The sequence below is a fragment of the Anastrepha obliqua genome, chromosome 1 (genome assembly GCF_027943255.1).
Source record: "Anastrepha obliqua isolate idAnaObli1 chromosome 1, idAnaObli1_1.0, whole genome shotgun sequence".
In the NCBI taxonomy this organism is placed as follows: Eukaryota; Metazoa; Arthropoda; class Insecta; order Diptera; family Tephritidae; genus Anastrepha; species Anastrepha obliqua.
The window spans coordinates 114,615,133-114,639,990 of record NC_072892.1 but is presented as its reverse complement, the minus strand read 5'-3'; the positions used below and the strand labels follow the sequence as shown (position 1 = coordinate 114,639,990).

Genomic DNA, 24,858 nt, shown 5'->3' with positions numbered 1-24,858 from the left:
CTGGCGGGGAAAAACATGGCCACAAAACCAGCGTTCTTGGGCACTACTTACAAGGCAGGATACCTTGTCCTGCATTGTAAGGAGAGCACTTCGGCGGAATGGGTTAAGGCGGCCATTTCTAATGCGTCGCCGTGGGAGGGTGCAACACTGTGGGCCACAGAGGAATCCAAAATTCCTCACTCTCGGATCGCAGTGGGGTACTTTCCCAACTCAGTCAAAGTCGAGACAGCCAAGATACTGGACTTTGTGCAGGGGCAGAATAAAGGCCTCAATGTTGATTCCTGGCGCCTGCTAAGAAGAGCCGAAAAAGGCTCCAACGTAACGCTAGTCGTAGCGGTAGACCAAAAATCAGCCGCCAGCCTGAAGGAGTACAATGGTAGGGTAAACTACCGCTTCATACAAGTGACCCTCAGGCTGAAATCTGAAAATATAACGACCGAAGAGTTAGTTGACCAAATGGAGGCAGTGGAGTTACAAGAAGAGGACGAAAGTCCTCCCAAAGACTCCGAAAACCAACCGGCGAAATGAGGTGCCTCCAGGCAAATCTTCACCATGCTAAGGCTGCCACCACTGAGCTTAGCAGAAGACTTGCCGGAGGTATCAACATAGGGCTGATCCAAGAACCCTGGATCTACAGAGGCCGTCCTCAAGGCCTCAATGTCCAAAACACACAGGTAATTTATGACAAAAGCGCTGTCAAACCTAGGGCTGCGATAATCATAGATACCAATATTAAATTCTTGCCATTCACAGAATTCATGGATGGCGACACATCAACAATACTGGTCGAAGCGGAGTCTGGCGGAAGCAAGAGAGAGGTCGTAATCGCCTCAGCTTATTTCCCCGGAGACGCCGACATAGTACCACCAGAAAAAATCAGAGGCCTAGTGGAGTATTGCCAAACCCACAATCTAACCCTCGTAATTGGATGCGACGCCAACTCCCACAATGTGGCATGGGGAAGCACGAATACAAACAACAGAGGTGAGTCACTCCTTGAATTTTTATTACTTAGTAATATAACAATAGTAAACAGGGGTAATAAACCCACTTTTGTAAACGCAATACGACAAGAGGTACTCGACTTAACTCTAATCACTAACAAATCTTTGAATATGATCAGTAACTGGAGAGTCTCGGATGAGGACTCAATGTCTGACCACAAACACATACTCTTTGACCTAAATGGGGTGGTAAAGTTCTCCACACTTTACAGGAGCCCAAAAACAGCAAACTGGAAAAGATACAATGAATGTCTTTCAGCTAAGCTTAATAACAGCGTAAGCAAAATAACATCAACAGAGGAACTAGAAGAGGCAGTAACAGAAATGACTGACTCAATCATGGCCTCATATCAAGACTGTTGTCCACTAAAAATCAAATCCTCCACGAAGAGGGTCCCCTGGTGGAACAACGAACTTGACAAACTTCGGAAAACAACGAGAAAACTATTCAACACTGCAAAGAAAACAAACAAATGGGACGAATATAGGAAATCCCTAACTAACTATAACAAAGAACTAAGGAAATCCAAACGAAACTCTTGGAAAAACTTCTGCGAGGATCTAAAAGATACTCCAGCAACAGCTAGAATCCAAAAATCACTTTCCAAAGGCGACTCAAGTCCCATAGGAACACTAAAAGGTCCAAACGGAACTAGTACCAACACATTCGCAGAAACACTAGAGCTTCTTCTAAAGACTCACTTCCCAGATTGTAAAAGTCATGACTCATCAATCGACAATAGTCTAGACATGGTAACTCACCATCAACGGAGATCTACGGTCTCATTTGTCAACAAAATCATAAATTTCGAAAGGGTAGAGTGGGCAATTAACTCCTTTAAACCCTTTAAATCACCAGGGCCGGATGGTATATTCCCAGCACTTTTATCCAAAGGCACTGTGGAACTGATCCGAGTCATGGTGAAAATCTTCAGAGCTAGCCTAATATTGGAATACATTCCAAAGATATGGAGGAAAGTGAAGGTAATATTTATTCCTAAGGGAGGTAACAAACCCCCTGACTCTCCAAAATCTTACAGGCCAATCAGTCTATCATCGTTCATGCTAAAGACAATGGAAAAACTACTCGAATACCATCTAAGAGAAGAAGTAATCTTCAAAAAACCCCTTCATAAGCTGCAATTTGCTTACCAAAAAGGGAAATCCACAGTCACAGCACTGCACACACTCGTTGTCAATATAGAAAAGGCCCTAAATCAAAAAGAAATAGCCCTATGTTCCTTTATGGACATAGAGGGAGCCTTCGACAACGCAAATTACAAATCCATGGAAACAGCACTCGAAAAAAGAGGTGCAAACCCAATATTAACACACTGGATAAGCCAAATGCTTAATCAGAGGATTATTAAAGCCTCGTTAGGCCAAGCTGAACTCAATGTCACAACAGTAAAGGGATGTCCGCAAGGAGGAGTTCTCTCTCCACTGCTATGGTCCCTACTAGTTGATGACTTGGTGCAGCACCTAAACAACAAGGGATTCATAACCATTGGTTATGCAGATGATATATCTGTTATAATAAAAGGCAACCATGAAAGGACACTAACGGACTTAATGCAAAATGCCTTGAATGCAACATGGGAATGGTGTAAAAAGGAGGGGCTGTCGATCAACCCTAACAAAACCACAATAATCCCCTTCACAAGAAAAAGAAAGATAAAGTTTCCTGCATTGAAACTAAATGAAACAGTGATAGAACTAAAGGAAGAGGTCAAATATCTAGGTTTAACCTTAGATAAAAAACTCACTTGGGAATCACATATAAATAACATAACAAAAAAAGCCACGAAATCCTTGTGGACAACCAAACAATTACTAGGGAGATCCTGGGGCCTCAGCCCTAGTATGGCCCTCTGGATATACACCCAAATGGTTAGACCAATCATACTGTATGGGGCACTAGTATGGTGGGGCAAATCTATCCAACAAACAGCGATAACCAAACTGGGAAAAGTACAAAGGCTTGCTTGCCTATGCATCACAGGGGCTATGAAAACTACCCCAACAGCTGGCATGGAAGCACTCCTTAATCTCCCACCACTTCATATAGCAATCCAAGAGGAAGCAGCTACGCAAGCACTCATGCTACACATGAAAGTAAATTTCAAATTGGGCAACCTCACCGGTCACCTAAATATCCTAAACAAAATCAAAAACACCATAAGCATGGCTCAAGTTTCAGACCACATTGACCCAACCCTCTGTTTCACAAAAGGATACTCAGTTACCTTTCCAGAGAGGATAGAGTGGAAAACAAACCCGAAATGGATGAATGATGATTCACAAAAATGGTACACTGATGGATCAAAAACACCTTACGGTGTAGGAGCAGGTGTAGTGGGACCCAGAATCCACAAATCATACACTCTCACCAGGGACACCACTATATTCCAAGCGGAACTATACGCAATAATGGAAGCAGTAAACATCATGCAACGCAGGAACCACAAGAGAGTAAGGATTAAAATACTCTCGGACAGCCAATCAGTCCTAAAAGCTCTAGATAGCTATACATACAACTCTAAAACCCTCTTAGAATGCCACAAGGCACTCAATAATCTGGCATCCAAAAATAATGTTTCATTAATTTGGGTACCGGGACATGAGGGATACGACGGCAACGAAAAGGCAGACGCTCAAGCCAAAAAAGGGGCAGATGAAAACTTCATCGGACCTAGCCCTATGTTCGGATTCAACAAAAACAACCTAAAACAAAAAATAAAATACTGGGCCAAAACTCTATTAAATCAGCATTGGAACAATGTAGAGGGTCTTAGACACTCCAAAAAGTTCCTAAGTTTCAACGCTAAAAGAGCCAACATGGCCCTCACGTTAAACAAAAAGAGCATTCGCACTCTCACAGGCGCCCTCACGGGCCACTTCACCTGCAACAAACACTTACATAAATTAGGCATAACTAACACCAGCACCTGCAGATTCTGCTGCGAAGATGAGGAGTCTATGGAACATCTCATTATCGAATGTCCGGGGTTGACGCATAGAAGGAAAAGGTTTTTAAACAAGTTCATGCTTACAGATGAAGACCTTCAATCACTCCCTCAGAAGGAGCTGGTACAATTCATAAGCATACTTCACAGTCAATAGACAGCATAGGGTGCACAATAGATCAACATGGTCGCAGTGCTAAAGGGCTACTCCTTAACCCTTTACAACCATTAACCATTAACCATTAACAGAAAAGTATGATGCAAGCTTACATAAGGTCGCTAGCTCAATTCTGAGCTTTTCCTTGACGCCAGGGGATGGCTGTAGTCTTGTTGGTTTCGAGGCATCAACCTCTCTGGTCAGTGCATTCGCTCCCTCACTCATAGGTATAGCCTTATAGCCCGGAATCTATATAGGCGCAATGCGATTGCTTGTTCCTAAAAAGTTTAATATTACTTTGCACTCCAATATTATTGAGCACTTGACCTCTAAAGAAAATATGGCTTTGTGTGCAGCCTGACTATGGGTCAAAATGATAATCCACTAACTTAGAATATTATTTTCTTGATAAAACTCTACTCATAGATAAATAACATACACTTCCACCTGGAAACTACCCATTGGCACTGCCAGTTTTGTTTGGGGTGAATGAATAATTATCATTTTATGGCTTGTTTGTATTTATTGTGCCCTGAAACTCGCAGCAATAATTAACTGAGCTAACTACTCGGATAAATTTAGCAGCTCTGGAGGTTTAGTAGCAATAATCTTGAACAAAATAGCAAGCAAACAATGAAAATCTCCTTATAAAATGCAACCAACGTATGATATTATTTCCAATTAATAATTTCATAAATTGGTTGAGAATTGCACAAAAATGCTATTGGTAGCATTAATGCCATAACACGATTAATGAACCCAAGGCGCAAGAGATCGATTGACTGGTTGACTGTGAGATATAATGCGTCTTCTTGCTCACATCAAAGGTCGCCATGTTTCGGCGATGACACTTTCGATAGTATAAGGTTGTCAAAAAAGTCTTGCGGTATTTTTATTGAATTTTCAATTGTTCATAAAATTGGTTATAATAATGCGATTTAAGTCAAATATGCGCCGTTTTGTTCGATGACGAGTTCCCAACGAGATGCCAACTTCATAATGCCCCTCTTATAGAAGCTCGCTTCCCTATTGTCAAAAAACTCAGAGAGCCAATTTTCACAGGACTCTCTTGAGGACAACTTCCGACTACCAAGCTCGTTCGCCATGGACAGAAATAGGTGGTAATCACTTGGTGCGAGATCCGGACTATACGGTGGATGCAAAAGAATCTCCCATCCGAGCTCCCGGAGCTTCTGGCGCGTCACCAAAGATGTGTGTGGCCTGGCGTTGTCCTGATGGAATACATTTCGGCCTCTGTTGATCAAAGATGGCCTCTTCTGCATGAGTGCTGCATTCAAGGGGTTCAGTTGTTGGCAGTACAGATCCGAATTGAGCGTTTGGCCATAGGGGAGCAGCTCATAGTGGATGATTCCCTGCCAATCCCACCAAACACACAGAAGAACCTTCCTGGCCGTCAATCCAGGCTTGGCCACCGTCTGGGCAGCTTCACCGCTTTTCGACCATGACCGTTTGCGCTTCACGTTGTCGTAAGTGACCCACTTTTCATCGCCAGTCACCACCCGCTTCAAAAACGAGTCGATTTTGTTGCGATTCAGAAGCGATTCGCATGCATCCATACGGGAAAAATTGTTTTCTTGCGTCAAGTCATATGGCACCCATACATCGAGCTTCTTTTTGAATCCAAGCTTCTTCAAATGGTTTATAACGGTTTGATGACTCATGCCCAGCTCTTGGCCAATGCTACGGCTGCTACTATGCCGGTCTCTTTCGATCAATTCAGCGATTTTATCGCAATTTTCGACGACAGGCCTTCGGGGCCGTGACGCATCTTCGATCACCTCTGCACCAGAACAAAAACGTTGAAACCATCGTTGTGCGGTGGAAATGGAAACTGTATCGGGTCCATAAACTGCACAAATTTTATTGGCAGCATGAGACGCATTTTGGCCTTTTTCGTAGTAGTACTGTAAAATATGCCGTATTTTCTCTTTATTTTGCTCCATGTTTGCGACGCTATAACTCACGAACGACTAAAAGCAAACAACAATTAATCAAACACGTTTTAGCACGTGAAAAGAGCTTTCCAAAAAGCTCTAGCGTGAACCGATGCGACGAATGCAACTAGAACTACGCGCTTGCAAAGACAAGCTTACGGAAATACCGCAAGACTTTTTGGCCAACCTTATACTTTATAATAGCTGTTTTTTAACTTATGCGTTTAGAATTCTTATGTGGCAGTAAGCGCACAGTTGTATATGCGCTTTTTATACAGTTAATATTATATAAGTATATACAGATCAGTTAAATTTTTTGAATGCTTGCGCAGAAGGTCCTTTAAGAAGACAAAATAAAATCCAGTTGAGTGAGTCTGTTCTGTTAGATTATGTCGCGGTACGCTTCCTCTCATGCTTTTGATTTTGGTGCTTCGTTCCTTTCTTTTCCCCTTTAACAGCTGTGGTATTTGCACCTAAGACCATGCGAATGTATGGCTTATCTTAGGTTAGGATAGGTTAGGTTTGGCAGCCGCATGGCACATAGAGACATCGATGCCACTTAGACCACGAAATGGTTCCGTTGTGAGTCGCGGGGGCTGGGCTACATTTCCTTCTCCATATTGAACCATTCTGAACTTTTGAAAGCGTAAAAGGTTGTTGATACCTAAAGTGTATAGATTACCTATATTCGTTAAGAAGTAGGATTTTAAAAATCGGTTCCTGCTTCTGGCTAGAGCTGGGAATGTGCAAAAAATGTGTTGGATGGTTTCCAACTCCTCCTCATTTCTGCAACTACGTCAGAAATCATGCGTGTAAACGCCTGATCTCCTTGCATGATTTCCTATGAGACAATGTCCTGTGAGAGCCCCTGATTTGAAGTCTATTCAGTTTTATAATACTCTTGGATAGACGTAAATTTAGCCTTGGCCATGTTTGCCTAGCAATTTCGCAGGTGTTAACGCTAATCCATCTTTGATTTACAGAACTGATTAGTGCGTCCTTAATAAGAAGCTTACAAGTTGCGAGAGGTATCTCTATAAAATTACTTATGCCTGGCATACAGGCACCTCTCTTGCAAGTTGGTCTGCCCTACAGTTCCCTGGTATATCTCTGTGTCCCAGCATAAGATTACGCGATATTGCTTGGCCATCTCATTTAGAGATTGGCGACAACATGCATCCAGGGCTCGTAGGGCAGCTTGGCTGTCCGATAGAATGCAGATATCCGTTGATGATATTCTGTTTATCTTTAACTATTTTAACCATTTAACGGGTGTGTTGGGTGTTGGATCTTCTTCAAGCCATTCCAGTCTAGAAGGGATTTTCATTAGGAAATTCCTTTCGAAGCAAAGAATATCCGTGTAAGAGTTTAATGTGGTTGAATGGTCATGTGTGACACTCCTCCATTGTGAGCTCGCTTTGAACCTTAAAGCGGAGCAGGCCGCTGAATATTTGCAGAAGAGATCTAGGGGTGGCAGAAGTAGCATGATGTCCAAAGACATGGATGGCGTGGTTTTCATGACGCCACATATTGCTAATTCCGCTGATCTCTGCACCTTATTCCTTAAATTAGAATACGTTTTTTTCTGCATAGCATACCACCAGACAACATTTCCATATTGAAGAATGGGTCTGACAACAGCAGTGTAAAGCCAATGAGCAACCTTAGGTTTACTTCCCCAGGTCTTACCTAAATCTCTCTTATAGGCATAAAAGGTTAGGTTCGCTTTCCTAGCTCTTTCTAAGATGTTTGACTTCCAAGTCAGTTTCCTATCTATGTTTAGTCCCAAGTACTTGGTTTATGGTTTACGGCTTATCTTACTATCGGCTTTGCTGTTGTAACGGTCTTTAGAAACGGGCAAATAACTTTGAACATAAGTGACACTTAGTTTACGAAGAATCGATTATGTGCTAAACCGCCCAAAATAAATCTGGTTATTTTCATTAGAAAGAGCAGTTGCATGAGTTCGTCAATTGTTAGTAATGCCCATCCCACCAATAATAGGTCAAAATTCAGCTTTTAATTCAATGACGAAGTGAATAGTCGGTCAGCTTCAAAGCTTTGTAAGGCAGCTTGTAAGGCTTCAAAGCCAGCATGCGATTATTGTGGGTAGATCCAATTATTAAGAATGTCGAAGAATTGGCACATTTGGAACTTCTTAAAGTATTATGAATTTCACGAAATGTAACTTTTACATATCTACCAATTTCATAATGGATTTTTATTATTTTAGTGCAATTTTCGAGCCAAATTGAATTCATTGTAACAATTGCCAAAGCTTCTACTGTGCATAGGTATATCAAATAGTGGAATATCAAAACTGTTATGATATTGCACTTTGCCTCTATTGAAAAACCAAGTTCTTGTTGAAAAACTCTGTATAAAGCATCGGGCCTGACACATAGAGGGATAATAGGCTGTGTGCGATAATGCTTGTATAGTTTTAACCTAACATTGGGCCGATGACCCGGTAGTCAAGTTTTCATCTAATAAGTATGGAAATTAATGAAATAGTTTGATTTTCATTGCACTTTAGTCGGCAATATCACAAGGAAGCGTCTTGACCTGTATTTTACCTTTCTAACATTTTATAGAATATGTAGCTATGGCCAAATTCAGAAATATACAGGGAGCCCTCATACACATATACAGGAAACCTTCTCATAAGTATTACTATATAAAATAATTAAATACGAGGTTTGTTCAAAAAGTATCGCGAATTTTGTGTTTTTTCAAAAATTATTTATTTATTCATTAATATCTATTTTGTCCCCTTCAAAGTAATTCCCATGAGATATTATGCGCTTGAGCCAATGTTTTTTCCAATCTTCGAAGCACTTCAAAAAATCATTTTTTTTTATCTTGTTCAGCTCCTCCTTCGATGCCGTCTTTATCTCGTCAATCGTAGCGTAGCGTCGTCCTTTCATGGGCCTCTTCAGTTTCGGGAGCAAGAAAAGGTCACAGGGGGCCAAATCTGGGGAATACGGTGACTGTGGCATCATTAGTGTGTTGTTTTTGGGCAAAAAGTCACGCACAAGCAACGATGTGTGAGCAGGGGCGTTATCATGATGCAAGAGCCAATTTCTGTTCTTCCACAAATCCGGGCGTTTCTGGCGGATTGCTTCGCGCATAACTTCCAGGTATTATTCCTTATTGACCGTTTTACCCTGTAGAAATAACTCATGATGCACAACGTCCCTGCAATCGAAGAAAACAATAAGCAAAACTTTTACATCCGACCGAACTTGGTTCTTTACATCCGACCGAACTCGCTTTTTTCGGTCTTGGTTCGTGCGGCAGCTTCCATTGAAATGATTGAGCTTTGGTTTCCACGTCATAACCACAAACCCACGATTCGTCACCAGTTATGACCCTCTGGAGCAAATTCGATTTGTCGCGAACAAAGTCCAACATCTCATTAGCAATGTTCATGCGATGCTGCTTTTGGTCGAAATTGAGCAATGTTGGTACGAATTTTAGGGCGACCCGTCTCATGCCCAAATCATTGAAAAAAATCGAATGGCACGAGCCAATCGATATGTCTAGATCCTCAGCAGCTTCTCTAATGGTGATTCGACGATTGGCCAATACCATTTTCTTCACTTCCTCACTCTTTTCGTCTGTTGTTGAAGTGCTCGAGCGTCCGGCTTGCTTTTCGTCGTTCACATCTTCTCGGCCTTCTGAGAACATTTTGTACCACCGATAAACGTTGCTTTGGTCCAAAGTAGCTTCTCCATATGACACAGTCAACATTCGGAATGCATCCGCGCACTTAATTTCGTTTTTCACACATTGTTTGGAATAACAAAATTTCAAACAAATTCTTTGTTCAACTTGAATTTCCATCGTTAAATTCGAAGAACACACTCGAGCTTGACTTGTTTACAGAAAACAAACTATGTGACATATCACGTTGAAATTTTCCATGTAAGCTTATAACAGTCCTACCAAAAAACAAAAAATGTATTTTTGCCATATGTTATCCGCGGGCCGTTTTATTGATACCGTCTCGTTCATATTTGAGTAGAAGGTATGTTTTCTTTCAATACTTTACTTGTACAAAGTGAGAAAAACTTAAAAATAGACACGTCGGCATGGGTGAGAGACATGAGTACCAACATATAGCCACAAAAAAAACGAAATTCGAATATACGCAACCTGCGAAAATTCAAAATTCGCGATACTTTTTGAACACACCTCGTATGTTATATGTTTTCTTTCAATACTTTACTTGTACAAAGTGAGAAAAACTTAAAAATAGACACACACATATTCAGGTAGATAACAGAAGATGGGCACATAAAAGGAAATAAAAAATCATATATTCGCATGAAAGTAAGAACAAAATACTATTATTTCATTTCAACTCGTCGCTTGACCCATTTTTCTAAAATTCTTTCCACCATGGGAGTATTACGCCTTCAGAATAAAGGTGTTCTGCCCAATTCAACCGCTCTTACCCAATCGTACTTTTTGAATATGTTTTGAATCAACGAAGTAATGAAAAGGAAATGATAATGGGAAGAAATGCTAGAATATTTCATAAATTACATCTGTATATTTTAAATATGGACCGTTTTTTTAGATCTAAAATTTAAACTGCTAATTGAAAACTGGCGGCAGTACTTCATTGAAGATAGCCGATATTTCATTTTGTTTTCTCGTTCACTACCGGACAAATACAGTTAGCTTATTTTTAAAAGAGGTGAGGTTATTGAGGTAATGATATTAATATTGGTGGCATATGTTAGCCATTGTACGCTTTTCAATGTTTTATTATAGAGAAGATAGTGTATTTTTTCTACCTCGACAAATCTTATCCACCAACAGACTAAAGGAGCCAGCCGAAAACGAGTGACTCTGTCTCAAACCTCGTTTGGTGTCGAACAGTTCGAAGGGCTTGTTCTCAATTCTCAGGTTGGTGGTATTACTTAAAATCATTTCACACAGTCTTCAAAGCCCTGGGAGGGTACCGAGAGAAGGTATTGCAGTTTGAGGGAAATTTTTTTTGTACTTTCTGAATTGTATTTCAAGTTTTAGTGTAATATGAATATGCTTTCTAGTCTATGGTCTAAGGCCAGTCTAATAAGTTTCATGAGTTCATCAGTGGTGAATCTAAGCCTCGATACAACCGTATAGGTATGCAATATTAAGAAAGCAGATTAGGCAATTATTGGCGTAGGTTATAGGCCCACCATGGATTGAACAAAGTACGCTCAAATTCCAATCGCCGCTGGTACACGCATAGCATTTAATATCTTCAAAAAAATTATGTGTAAAATGTCTTCAAAAAAATATCTGTAAACAGATTGTACGAGGGTCGTTTGAAAACTCAGTGCAAAGTCAGAAAGATGGCACTACTGGTGCGTATGGAGATTATGTTTAGTTAGTAACATCTTTTGGGAGAACACGCACAAAGTTTCATTTAGATCGGTATATGTATATTTGTGTTTGCCATTCATTTGAATCGAGGGAGTCGAGTGATATCCTTTGGCGTCACGACAGCACGCCAGCTCACGCCTCAGCAGTTGTGGTCGCAAAATTAATGGAAATAGGGTTTCAAATCGTTTCACATCCCCTCTATTCTCTAGACTTGGCTTCCTCGGATCCCTCAGACTATTATTTGCTTCCCCATTTGAAGATATGGTTGGCGGGAAAAAGACTTTATTCAAGCGAGGAGGTGATTGCAGCAACGAATCAAGAACAGCGTTTGATGAAGTGTATAAACCTAAAAGGATAAACCTATGTCGATAAATAAAAAAGGCTTACTTCAAACAACTAAGTAGTTTTTTTATACACGGACTTTTCAAACGACCCTCGTATACAACACCTGCCATTTTACACCCGTATTATGATATTTTATTTGATTTTGGCTTGGCTTACGGCCTTCGACAGCATCCAACGCAACTGCATCTGGAGAGCACTTGCAGATTATAAAATCCCACCAAAGCTGATTGCTATGATTAAAGTCCATAGAGTGCTACACAACGGTCGCTTATCAGAGCCATTCAAAAGCAACGAAGGCGTCAGGCAAGACTGCCTAATGTCGCCTATACTTTTCCTGCTAGTCCTTGACAATGTTCTGCATAAATCTCTCGATGGCAAACTTCGCGGCATCCAAGGGACTTTCTCGGAGCATCTCGAAGATCTCGATTATGCTGATGGCATATGTTTACTCTTAACGAAACACACTGACATGCAAAGAAAATTTAGTGACCTAGCAAGCGAAGCCGCACTATATGAATTGAAAATAAACATTCAGAAGACAAAGGCAATGAAAGCAAATGCCAATATATCCTCAAATTTGTAATCAAGGAGAGAAAATTGAGCTTGCCGACTCCTTTCAATACCTTGGATGTGAAATTACGATGGATGGTACTGCAAAAAAAAGACATAGACTCCAGATTAGAAAAAAGCGCTGGAGCTTTCGCCAGCTTACGAGAAATCTGAAACTCAACCAGTTTATCTGTGAAGACAAACTTGAACTTCTGCAAATCCAATGTGCTCACAGTTCTTTTATATTGTGAGAAATGGCTAGTTAGCGACCACCTCACAAGCAAACTACAAGCCTCTGTAAATAGAGGACTGCGTCGCATTCTCAAAATTTGGTGGCCCAACACTCTAAGGAACTCGTCATTATACCAATGCTGTAACATCGAGCTAGTCGCTACAATAATAAAAAGGCGTAAATGGGGTTGGATCATTACGGAAACCTGCCGGGGAAATCTGCCGCTACGCACTTGACTGGAATCCCCAGGGCAGCCAGAAAAGGGGAAGGCCTTAAACGTGATGACGTCGCACTGTTTTGAAGGAGATAGAAAATGCTAGAATATCAAGGCTGGAGATAACGAAGTTAGCAAAAACTCGAACTCGGTTCAAATGTTTCACCTCGGTCCCCCCTCTGCTCCGCCAGGAGTTAGAGGAAAAATGATGATGATGATAATGAAGTGGTAACTTCTGAACTGAAATATAGTATATTTTCAGACACACCAGCTATCCCATAGTTTCCATACTTCATTTAATAGCATCTTTGAAAAGAGTTTTAAGATCTCAATAATATCTTTATATTGGTTTACATAGCACAATTTTCTGCTTGCTCTGCTTACAACACAGCAATGCGAAAAAGAGCGCAATAAAATTTGGCTTAGCAGTTAAATGTTCAAGTTTTTCCTTTCAATTTTGTTACATGCTGGATGTTAGATGTAGATGCATTAGTACATATACTTATTGTATATTTTTGTGTGCAATACCGCTGTGGCCGCCGTACCCGAAAGAGTACATGCACATGTGCTCACATAATTAAGTCACTTTATCATTTTAGAGTATTCGGAATATTTCACACGCTAAATTTTTTCTGAAAATAAAGCTAATAGTATAATAAAATTTTTATAGATCAAAGTTTCATATTTTTAAAAAAATTTACAAAAATTTCCCATACAATTTTTAAACTTTTTAATCAGAATTTTGAGAAGTGGACAGTCTTATAGCCAATGCAATTTTAGGGCAATAAAGTGTAAGTTACGAGAAGCTCGAAATTTCCATCGATTTTAGACAATTTCTTTTTTGACAATTTTCGCTTTTGTTGAAAATTTTTTCCATATAACAAACTTCCCAGCATGAGCTTTATATGAAAGAAAATTCTCAGCATAGTATGCAAAAAAACAAATTATCAAAAATCAGGGCGATTTTTGAGCGGCTTCAAACTTACACTTTTTCATAGTAACAAACTGCAAAACTGTCTACCGGGTGTATAAAAATGCTGATTACAAACTTGAAAACTTTATTGAAAATTTTTTTGAGCTGAGCTGAATTTACTTGAATTTTATACAGAGTTTGGAACTGTCATTTATATATTATATTTTAAAGGATGATCAGGTTTTTAAAGGATTGCACCAGTGGATTGGCCACAAAAATCGTGTGATATCAAATCTTTGGACTTTTATTAAAGGGGACATGCAAAGTTACGAGATACCGACTGAAATCCTTCAGCGAGTCATTCAAAATTGGTATCTACGGGAGTATCTTTAATCGGAGTATTTCTATCGGAGAACAAGCCGCCAAAATGGGCATCCCTCACAACACATACTGTCATAGTTGTAAACAACCGCAGAAAAAGGAAACAATCTTCCATTTCTTCTGTGAATGCCCTGCCCTATGGAAGGACAGAATGTTAACCCTGGGCAAACCGCTGTTCGAGAGTCTCGAGCAACTGTCTGGCATAGACGTCAACAGCCTAATAAGGTTCCTAAACCGCACAGATTGGATATAGTCTTGCTGTAAGTAACTGTTAAACAAGTTGGTAACGAGGATGTGGCAACAAAATGGTGCGGAAGCGCTAGTTGGATTCAGAATGAATCACCACTCTAACCAACCAATCTTTAAAAAATAAATGTCATGGATGGTTACATATACACAAAAATAATGAAGATCGCCCAATCAATTTGAGTTTTCGTTGCTTTATTTCAAAATCTGATACCGCCTACTTAATCGCCCTTTGTAATGAACTACGTTTTTATAAAAAGTGTACGAAACAATTTAGTTAAAACTTTCCGAATATTAAACAAATGTAAAATGATTTAATTATGTGAGCACAATTGTGGGTACGTTAGAGCGGGTCGATTTAAAAATCGCTCATTGCTCTGTGAAAATCATATTCTAGGGATCAAAATAAGAAACTTTGCCAAAGGAACCATACCGAAAAATCCCACTTTGACCCATTTAGAGTGCTCCAATCGAGTCCAAATGTATGACCGACCCCCACTAACTTTGGACGGCCGATCCACCCCTGACAGTGGCACACCCCGTAAACCTCCCCTGGGGGGTTCCCCATACAATCATTTCAAAATATCACCATTTTTGGCCTTTACATGAGAAAAGAAACTAAAAAGTTCGACCCAAATTGGGGAACATCAGAATTCGTTTTAGAGGTATGTTTCCTTCGGCAAAGTTTCTTATTTTGATCCCAAGAATATGATTTTCACAGAGCAATGGGCGATTTTTTTGCCTCCCTACAAATCGACCCGGCCTAATGTACGTGTTGCCCATTTGTTTGATCCTGGACTCAATACTCTCTGCGGATGTATGTAGATGTATATATCGGGTGACTTAAATATATGAGTACATTCGGTCCAAAGTTAGTTTATGGTTAGATATTTATATATTTTTTTTTTTTAATTTTTATTTTAGTAATCTAAAAATACAGTATTTCGTACGGGCTATGAAAAACAGAATAATACTAAAGAATTCAATCAAAAATAATTTAAACTTATAATTTACTTATTTCATTTTGAAACTCAACACCCCGTGGAAGAAAAATCTAGGCCCATATGGTTTGAAAGTGAATTAAATTCTCTCAAAGTTCTAGAAATCTGAGGATTAGAAGCATAATTAGTTCTAGCCACCACTAATCCGCAAATATCATGATTTCATAAGCTTCGCTGAAAAACATTAAATTTATTTTTGTTTTGCGTAATTATGGACCCCAGTTACTTTAGGAAATCGCTGAGAGCCAGTCTGATGTTAGCCAAACGTCTGCATTCTGTGCATCCTTTTATAGCATGGAATTGGATCAGTGGGATGTAAGGAACGCAAAGCATAACAGAAAAAAACTTTCTGGACACGTTCAAGCCTACTAATACATATATCATGCTTAATATGGTCTCCAAATAAAGACAGCACATTCGAAACCACAAGAGAGGAATATAACAGCTTGTGAGCATATGGATGAACAAAGTCTGAACTAAAACGTCGAACAAAAGCAAGAGCGAAATATGACTTTGAAATGTTGTGATTCAAATGTCTTTGAAAAGAGAATTATAGTCAATTACCGCACCAAAATCAATAATTTCACTTGGATCGGATAATCTAGGTCGATTTTCACTTGAACAAAGTTAGGCATCATTCAAAGGGGATTAATCAGCTGAAAAGTTGACGGCAAATTGACCATCTAGAAGCCGCTATTTGACTACCTTAGATAATTTTTTGTACAGTGCCATTGAGGATGAATGCTACGCCTACTATTTAAAGGCGATTAAAGAGTTCAAGCATGACATGGAAGTTGCCATTGGCGAGATAAGTGCCCATAATCGCCAGAATATATTGAAAAACTGAGTGGAATTTATTTGAATAAAATTATGTTTCATATTTGATGGAAAAGTTCAGTATTTCCAATACAAAAAGAATTCATTGGAACAATTTTGATGCGTATTTTATTTATAAACGAATATTTTTTAGACTTCCAAACTACAGATGCACCCCCTGTATATACTTATACTCTTAATAGCGTCGCTATGTTTTCCTCGCCTCGTACATTAACATTCACTTGCTTAGTCGATTAACTGTTCAAAATTGAAAGCAAAATTAAAACTCTATTGAAAGCAAAAATTTAATGCCATTTGACCAAGCAAGCAAGTATCAAAATATGAGTGGGTCGATGGAAATGTGTGAGGGTATTTAAAATTAAAAGTCAAAGCTTGATAGAGTATTTAACTCGCGAGATATTGTTGCAGGAGTTCGTCATTTCCCGTATTATTTTCCGATAACACTTTGAGCAGACAATGTTTTTTCTTGATTTTATTCTTTATTTATGACACATGACGTCATTTTGGATTTATTTAATCATACATTTTATAACCCGAAATTACTTTATTTAAGCATAATTTATGCATAAATCAGCAAGTGTATCCATGGCGTTATGAACTGGGAGGTACTTAATTTTATTTATCCTCAATTATTATTTGAGCAGATTGATGGTGATTTATATTTTATTTTGTTCGTAAATCGTTCAGAGTTCTTAGAGAAAAGCGCAAGATAATTTTTCAAATTCATTAGTCTGGGTAAATTTTCATATTTAGCGGCACCAATTTCTACATTCCCTTCGGCTATGAAATGAGAAATATTTAGACAGTTGGCAAGGTGTTGTAAAGTGGCTTTTTTATAAATAGAAATTGAACAAGAATACAACACTTGTGAATGACTCTTGCATTTTACGTAGAATATATTCGTATTTTATTCAGCTGACAAGGATAAAAGGTTAAGAAAACAAAAATGTCGGGGGAAAGTAATAAAGAAAAGCAGTTGATTCCAGTAAGTAGTTTACTATTTTTATACATTTCATGACTTTATATAGGACATCCTCAGGCGACGAAGATCAAATTAATGAGCTTTTCTTAATGGACTTGCTCTTTGCCATACCAAGATATTTATATTGGGAGCAGAATGCCAATATCATGAATATCTCAATCCTAAAACCAATCCCGAAATTCCGTGACTATAATAACAAGATCTCGAAAATCCCGGGATCACAGAATAGTTATAATCATCCGTCGGTGCGCAAAATAGACTCTATTTTTGGTGTAGGGGATGGGGGTACCACTAAAAATGTTACCAAAAATGTTCTGAACTGTGTGTTATGTATCCGGGATTTTTCCGGCAGTGAGAACTATCGATATCAATAACTATGGTTTGGCAGCTTAAAATGGCAAACTGTGTTGACATTTCTGTTCAATAAGGTTTGACAAGTCATCATGAATCATTTAACGTCAGAAAAACGCTTCCAAATCGTGGAAATTTACTTTGAAAATATAAATCTGTTCGCGAAGTTCATAAAGCACTTCGTCTATTTTACATGAAGCTCATTTCTAGTTAAATGGCAACGTCAATATGGAAAATTGCCTTATATGAAGCAAAGAAAGTCCTCAAGCCGTTAAAGAGTCACCATTACATCTACTAAAATTGACTGTTTGATGCCGTTTACATCATCGCAAACATCTGGTGGCTTCATCGGTCCTTATTTATTTTGAAATTAGAAAGGAGCTGTTGTTACGTTGAATGGCAAGCGCTATCAAGCTCTGAAATCCTGACAGAATTTTTATTTACAAAAATTAATCATTTGGTCCCACAAGATGGTGCAACTTGCTTAAAGCGCGCTTAACAATTGATTTATTGCAACATTGACGACATACGGCCAGATTTACTGGAAAAAGTAATATAGTAAACATTTTGAATTACTTGTAGCCGCTGCGTACATATGAAAAATAATTACCATGAAATTATCTACCGGATTATTATAAAAAAATTCGTTCCAACAATATTTCTGTTTTGTATCATTTTAAGTTCTCAAGCTCTTAAAAAAACACGGAATACTAGTGCATATTGACTAATTTAACATGCAGTCAAGTCATCAGTTTTATTTGTTGCTTCGACTTTGCTATCCGTTTTGTTTGCAAACATAAAACAGCTGGTTCTATAAATGAATTAGCATTGATTCCGGCAGTGATGAAATAGTAATTTTGGATATAGAAGTTATCTATATTGTTCAGATGGCAACGAAGTGACATGAGCAATGCCTGCATTGATTTTTTCACCAACACAATCTCAGTCGCGACTGTTACGTTACGTCAGCAAAGCAGATGACTCCTTCAAAATCCTCGAGAGGCGGTTAATGATCTGATGTTGGTTGCACTTTCTGAATTTGAATTGAAATCGAGAATGATAGATAATAAGATTGCGACATCCGTGAGAATATATTTGATTGTGAGTACAACAAGTACGTACAAAGAAAGAAAACAGCATGAATCAATAAATTCGCTTGTTAATAACAATAAACATTTAATATAGTACAGCAATACAAAAATTAAAACAAATGTCCACTTATTACGTCAACGCAACGCATAATGATCATTGTTGGCTGAACAACCCTGATCGGCTCTTCACCGGCTGTAGCATATACCTCCAATGTCTCGTTTTCGCGCCTGTGTCCTCCATGCCCGAAATCCTAATAAGCTTGCGTCTTCTTCTACGCCGTCAATCCATCTAAGCGGCGGACGGCCCCTTCTTCTCTATCTTACCGAAGTGTATTTGTTGAGGTGGGTGTTATCCCGCACTATGTGACCAGCATAAGGATTCTGTAGCCGATTTCTGCGGAATTTTTGTTGTCATGATTAATGATTACTACAAGGTATTTAAATTCCTTCACCACTTCGAAACCACCGATTTTTAGTATTTGACTCACATTGTGTCTGATAGAATCCGATGTAGTTGAAACTAGCGCTTTAATTTTGGCTTCGTTTATTTCTAAACCCAACCATTTTGCTGCTCTTTCAATACCCGCGAAGGCTTCTTTCAAACTCGACAGCGAGGATGCGATTATGTCTATGTCGTCCACGTAAGCCAGCAATTGAACCGATTTAAACAAAATAGTTCCCTTTATATTTACGTCGAAGTCCCTGATATCCTTTTCAAGGGCAATATCAAAGAGGAGACATGAGAGCCCATCCCCTTGCCGAAGTCCGTTCAAGGTGACAAGCTCTCGCGACGGATTGATCTGAACTCTTACTACGTTCCTTACATTCTGCGTGGTCGAGCATGTTAAACGTATTAACTTATCGGGAATACGGTATTCTGCCATCGCTGAGAAGAGCTGGTTCCTAATTATTCTGTCGTAAGCTGCTTTGAAGTATATGGAAACATGATACGTCGTAATGTCGTATTCGCGAAACTTTTCTAAAAGCTGTCTTAGTACAAAAATTTGGTCAGTCGTTGATCTTCCCTTCTGAAAATCACCCTGGTAGCCACCAATGATGCGTTTAGCATGCGGTTTAAGTCTAGCGCTTAGAAAATTTGAAAATATTTTGTAGATGCTGTTCAAAAGAGTTATGGCCGGTAATTTTCACAAATCAACATGTCTTCTTTTTTATGAGGAGGGCAAATCATTCCAGATTTTGCAAACCAAACTGATATGTGGTAAGGAAGTTGTCATTACTCACGTGTTTAAAGAGCTCTGCTGGGATCTCGTCAAAGCCACAGGATTTGTTGGGTTTTTTGTTCTTTAATAGCCGCCATAAACTCCTGCAAGGTAAGTTCTTTCGCCATTTCTGAAGACTTTAACTGTGGGTGTTCGGGTTCAATACCTGTAATTTTTCTGCTTAGAAGCTTATCAAAATGTATTGCCCACCTTTTAAGCATTTGGGTTTGTCCCGTTAAGAGTGAACCATCTTCATTTTTACAGTAGTATGTCCTTGGGTTAAGCTTACGTCTTTGTTCGTTGACGTCTTTAAAAAATCTTCGGGAAGTCTGAAGTCTGCTTCCAGTTGCTCAAACTTTTCCTTATCAAAAATTCTATTTTTTTCCTATGCAGTTCCTTCTCCTTGCGTGTTAAATTTTCATATATTTCTGTAACGCAATAGCTTATTTTCCTTCATTTTCTGTCAGAAATAAAAGGACACAGGATTTTCTTAGGACGTGAGCAAAATTTGCACCCTGGAATGTATAGTACCTATGGTCGATGAATAATACCTATGGTCGATACATTACTGGGTACATGACTATCTCCGACTGAAATTGAAATTGAAATTTGAAAAGGTCGAGCCAAGGAGCACAAGGAGATTTGGTGGCTCCTATAACACTCAGGCTAAAAAGTCCATTGTATTTAAAACTCTGGAAAGAGGGTTGATAGTCAAGGAGGGAAGGAGAAAAGTATCAGAGAAAGAGATAGGAAAGAATAGAGACAGAGACAGAGGTAGTTGGTCCTGTGAGAATTTTCCAGATTCTTTGGTAAATTTGTAAATATCCTCTAGTTTTAGAGAACGAATACTACTAATTCCCATACCATCGGAACCCAAAACTCGTAGTCGTGCTCTAGCAAAGGCAGGACACTCACAGAGAAAGTGTTCGGTGCTATCCGTCTCCTCCAAGCACGACAGGCATACTGGGTCCTCAATGATTCCAATGGTGGTCATATACTGACCCCATGGATTGTCTCCTGTAATGATACCGACCATCAACAGAATGTCTTTCCTTCTAAGTTTTAGTAGAAAGTTTCTCCGACTAGGGATCGTTGAAAAGTAACACATATGTACATCGCCATCGATATGTGATCGCTTCTTATACCTGAAACTATGTACGAGCCCTCGATTTCGTTGTTTTGCCTCTCAGGTAACTTCCAAAAAGTAAATTCTATTTACAATATTTCAAGTCTCTAATATATACTCGTATGTGCGATTAGTCAAAGACCAAAACCCTGACTCAGTGTCATGAATACAAGACACACAACCTTATCAAATCATGCGAAGGCTTGCTCAAATATAAATAAGTATTTTTGGGTTATGTATAATGCATAAATTTCAAGACAGTTGCCATTAAATTTATTTATTTTTCTTTTTAGCTTCCACGTAAAAAATACAGATTAATGCCATTGTAGATATTGGCACATCTATCACTATGTGCATTTGTAAAATATGCTTACCTACAATATAGGATATATTTTTTGTACTCTTGGTTTTCTTTATGATACGAATGTATTTATATGAATGAATACGGAAGAAAAGAAAAATCTTTTGATTTCACCAGAAGTAAAGCATTTCATGCTAAACTTGCCGGAAAAAACGTCGGCAACTGATGGAGCGTCGCGTGTCAATCTGCATCGTGTTGCAAATGCGTTGCCAACAACATGCCGCAACTCACACTCTCACACGAGGTATGTGCAACAATTCTTCGAATGCAAGAGACAGAATGCTTTGAATAGATTAACTTAAATCAAAACCACAAATAGGGGGCAAAAAATAACAATAATTGTAGCACTAAAACAAAACCACAGCAGCTCTAAAAATTTCATCAACAACACCACTCAGTACAAGTGTACGTATGTATGTATGTAAGTATGTGTTTACATACATACAGTTTGCACATACCATATGCCCGTACTAATGCCCCACTCGCGCCATAAAGAAAATTTAGTTAATTATGTCATGAGGGTGGGAAAAAATATTAAAATACTGCACATTCAATGTGGCCGCTGCAGATTTTCTTGTTGCATGCTGCATGTATTCAGCATGCTGGTGTTGGCATTGTTTCGGAAGGAGTAGAGGAGACATATACGCACGCATATGTTGCAAGCCAATTCAACAAAGCAATAACAATACTAGCACCAGGGCAAACAAGAGTGAAAAACTATCGAGGAAAATTAACAGTCAACAACAATTTCATGAAAAAGTGGGCGCAAAAAAATTAAAAATTGCTATGTGCAACCACACGCCAGTCAGCCAGGTGTATTATTGTATGTATGTACTTATACAAGCCCTAACACCCCTCCACTTCCACTGCATCTTTGCGTGCGATTTATTCCCATCCAAACGGCTGCTCAGTACCCAGTATAAGCATAATATGGCATTGGGAGCACGTCCAATTTCCACTGAAAACAAAATTGAAAAACAAAAAAACACAGAAGGCACTAAAGGAAAGTTTTTGTCATTTCTGCAACTATTGTTGCTATTGCAGCAACAGTTAAAACATCTGTTGACACGTTGCAGTGCATTGCAAGAAATGTTGGTTGCTTTTAGATTTGTGAGGGTGTTGCAAGTTTTTCGCACGAACCACACTTTTATTGAAATTTTTTATGGCGTTTTTCGTAGATTAGAAACTAAGATGCTTGGTATTGCTGCCACTAATTGATAATTGCTTACGCAGAAAAATTTTGGACTCCTTTTTTTTGTGTTGTGGTTATAGCAAAAAATACTCATCACATTTCTTTAACACAAAAAAAAAAGAATTATTTCATACTTCGTTACCCGCTCGACAATAATTTCTCTAAAAAGTGTCAAAGCAGCTTAGGCGATTATGGAATCATCCAAGAAATGAGAAGCAGTTCAATAAAATTAAGCAATTTGGTGGACGGCTATAAAACTTCTGGCTATTCAGCTACGCGAATAGATATTTTACTTAAGTAAATAATACAGCATACTGGGTCCGGCACTTAAAGTCTAACCAACTTCAGACAGCTCGCGCAGCTGATGCACGAGCATACAAACGCCCGGAACCATTTTGCCAAGAGTAAGCGCGAAAAAATAGCAGTAATGCGTTTCAAACAGAATAGTGTGATTGCATTTATATTTGGCTAGAAAATCATAACCATAGATTGTTCGTGAGCTTCAGCGCCTTTAAATAAATAAAGGTTACTCGTCACAATGATACTGGTAGCTTCGCGAAACGTCATGGAGGTGGTCATCAAAAGACTGTAACGTCACGTAAAATGTGAATAAGCGACTTGAATGAAATCCCCAGCGAAGTGCCAATGAAATGGAAAACGATCTGAAAACATCTGACCTAGCATCCGCTAAATACTAAAAAATGATCTCAAAGTCAAGCTTCACAAGATGTTAAATGCGCATGATCTCACACCAAAGCAGCAACAAGTCAACCTCGACAGAGTGGTTAATTTCCGAACATTGTGTTTTCTGACGAGACAATTTTACAAATTGACCAATCCGTAAACTCCCAAAATGATAGAGTTTATTTAACCGACCGTTCATACGAGAATTTGAGTCATCACCGATTGGCCACCAGGAGGCAGCACCCGCCGGCAGCACAGATAATGGTTTGAGCCGCTGTAACCGCAGCTGGGCGCTCTGCAATCGTTTTCATCGAGCCTGGCGTTAAGGTAAATGCGAAATATTATCGGGAGAGCATTCTGGAGGTTGGTTTGAAGCCGTGGGCAGACAAACATTTCGGTGGCAGACCATGGGCGTTTCAACAGGACTCGGCACCGTCTCATAAAGCTCGAGTGAACCAAGAATTCGAATTTCAAGATTTCGAATTTCATAACGTCCATACAGTGACTCCCAAATTCATGTACCATTTTGGAGAGCAATGTCCGAACTAAAAGATTCATCAGTCTCGAGGCGCTGTCCGCGAGTGGGCCAAAATACCAGCAAATACATTCGGGCATCTTGCGATTTGTTTTTGGACTGTCTCAAGGCCATAGTCAAGGCAAAGCGTGGTGATATCGAGTGAAAGTAAATTAATTCTTAATTTTATATATTATTTATTATTTTCACACATTTTTTACTTTGAATTGAATAACAGTAATTTTCCAAACTAAATTTATGGCCCAAATTAAAAAGACCACACTTCGAGTGCCGGACCCTGCATATTTATTCAAACTAATACTGATGCAGAGAAGTGTCATAACAAAATGTAATTGGTAAAATGTATGCATATTGTAAAATGATTCTTAGGTTAGTTTAGGTTGTAGCGTTTATCATGTGGGAAACACTCAGGCTCATAACCCCCTTGTAATGCCGCGTGGGAGCTCGTATTTATTTCTGCTACAACCAGTGTGTACTTTTTAAGTATTTCAGAATATCTCTGATTTCTGCAGAACTAAAATCTTTCAATTTATTAAAAATTTGACTACCTAAAATAAGTCTGGATATAGCAGGGCAATGTCACAGAAGGTGCGAGATCGTTTCTTTCTCATATAGACAGTTTCTGTAGAAATCATGTGTTTCCACGCCCATCCTCTGGGCGTGCCCACTTATAACCGAAATCAGTGTGCTAAGACTGTGCTTATTTTGTCTTAGCAGAAATTCTATGCGTTTAGCATTCAGAGTCGGCCACAGTTGTCGGGCGATTCTCCAGGTGGTTTCAGTATGGCATCTCTCATTCACTGTTCTTACGATTTCCTCAAAGATAAGTAGCTCACATGTTCGTAAGGGTATGCCTATGCCATTGTCTGTGTACTCATCGGCAATTTTGAGCCGAGTCTCGCTAGTTCATCGGCTCTGCAGTTACCCTCAATGTGACAATGGCCAGGAGCCCATGTTACCTTTAAGGTAAATGACTCAGCCATCTCATTAAGGTGCTTCTTTAATCAAGTTAAATTAGAAATTAAAAATTGCTTATTAGTATCCTTTTATATACATACATATACATATTCATATACAAATACAAATAAAAATGTGGAGGATTTCTTCGAAAGAGCATCACTTAAAAACTATTGC

The 24,858-nt window shown here is 39.0% G+C and overlaps 1 protein-coding gene across 1 annotated transcript in view; it reads left to right on the top strand.

Moving 5' to 3' along the window:
* The first annotated feature begins 524 nt into the window (after positions 1 to 524).
* The window catches only part of LOC129236738 (cadherin-89D), a 52,631-nt gene continuing 28,297 nt past the window's right edge, over positions 525 to 24,858 (top strand). The window contains exons 1-2 of the mRNA XM_054870934.1: positions 525 to 597; positions 754 to 984. Coding sequence (XP_054726909.1) covers positions 525 to 597; positions 754 to 984 — 304 coding nt within the window. The remainder of the gene's footprint in view (positions 598 to 753; positions 985 to 24,858) is intronic.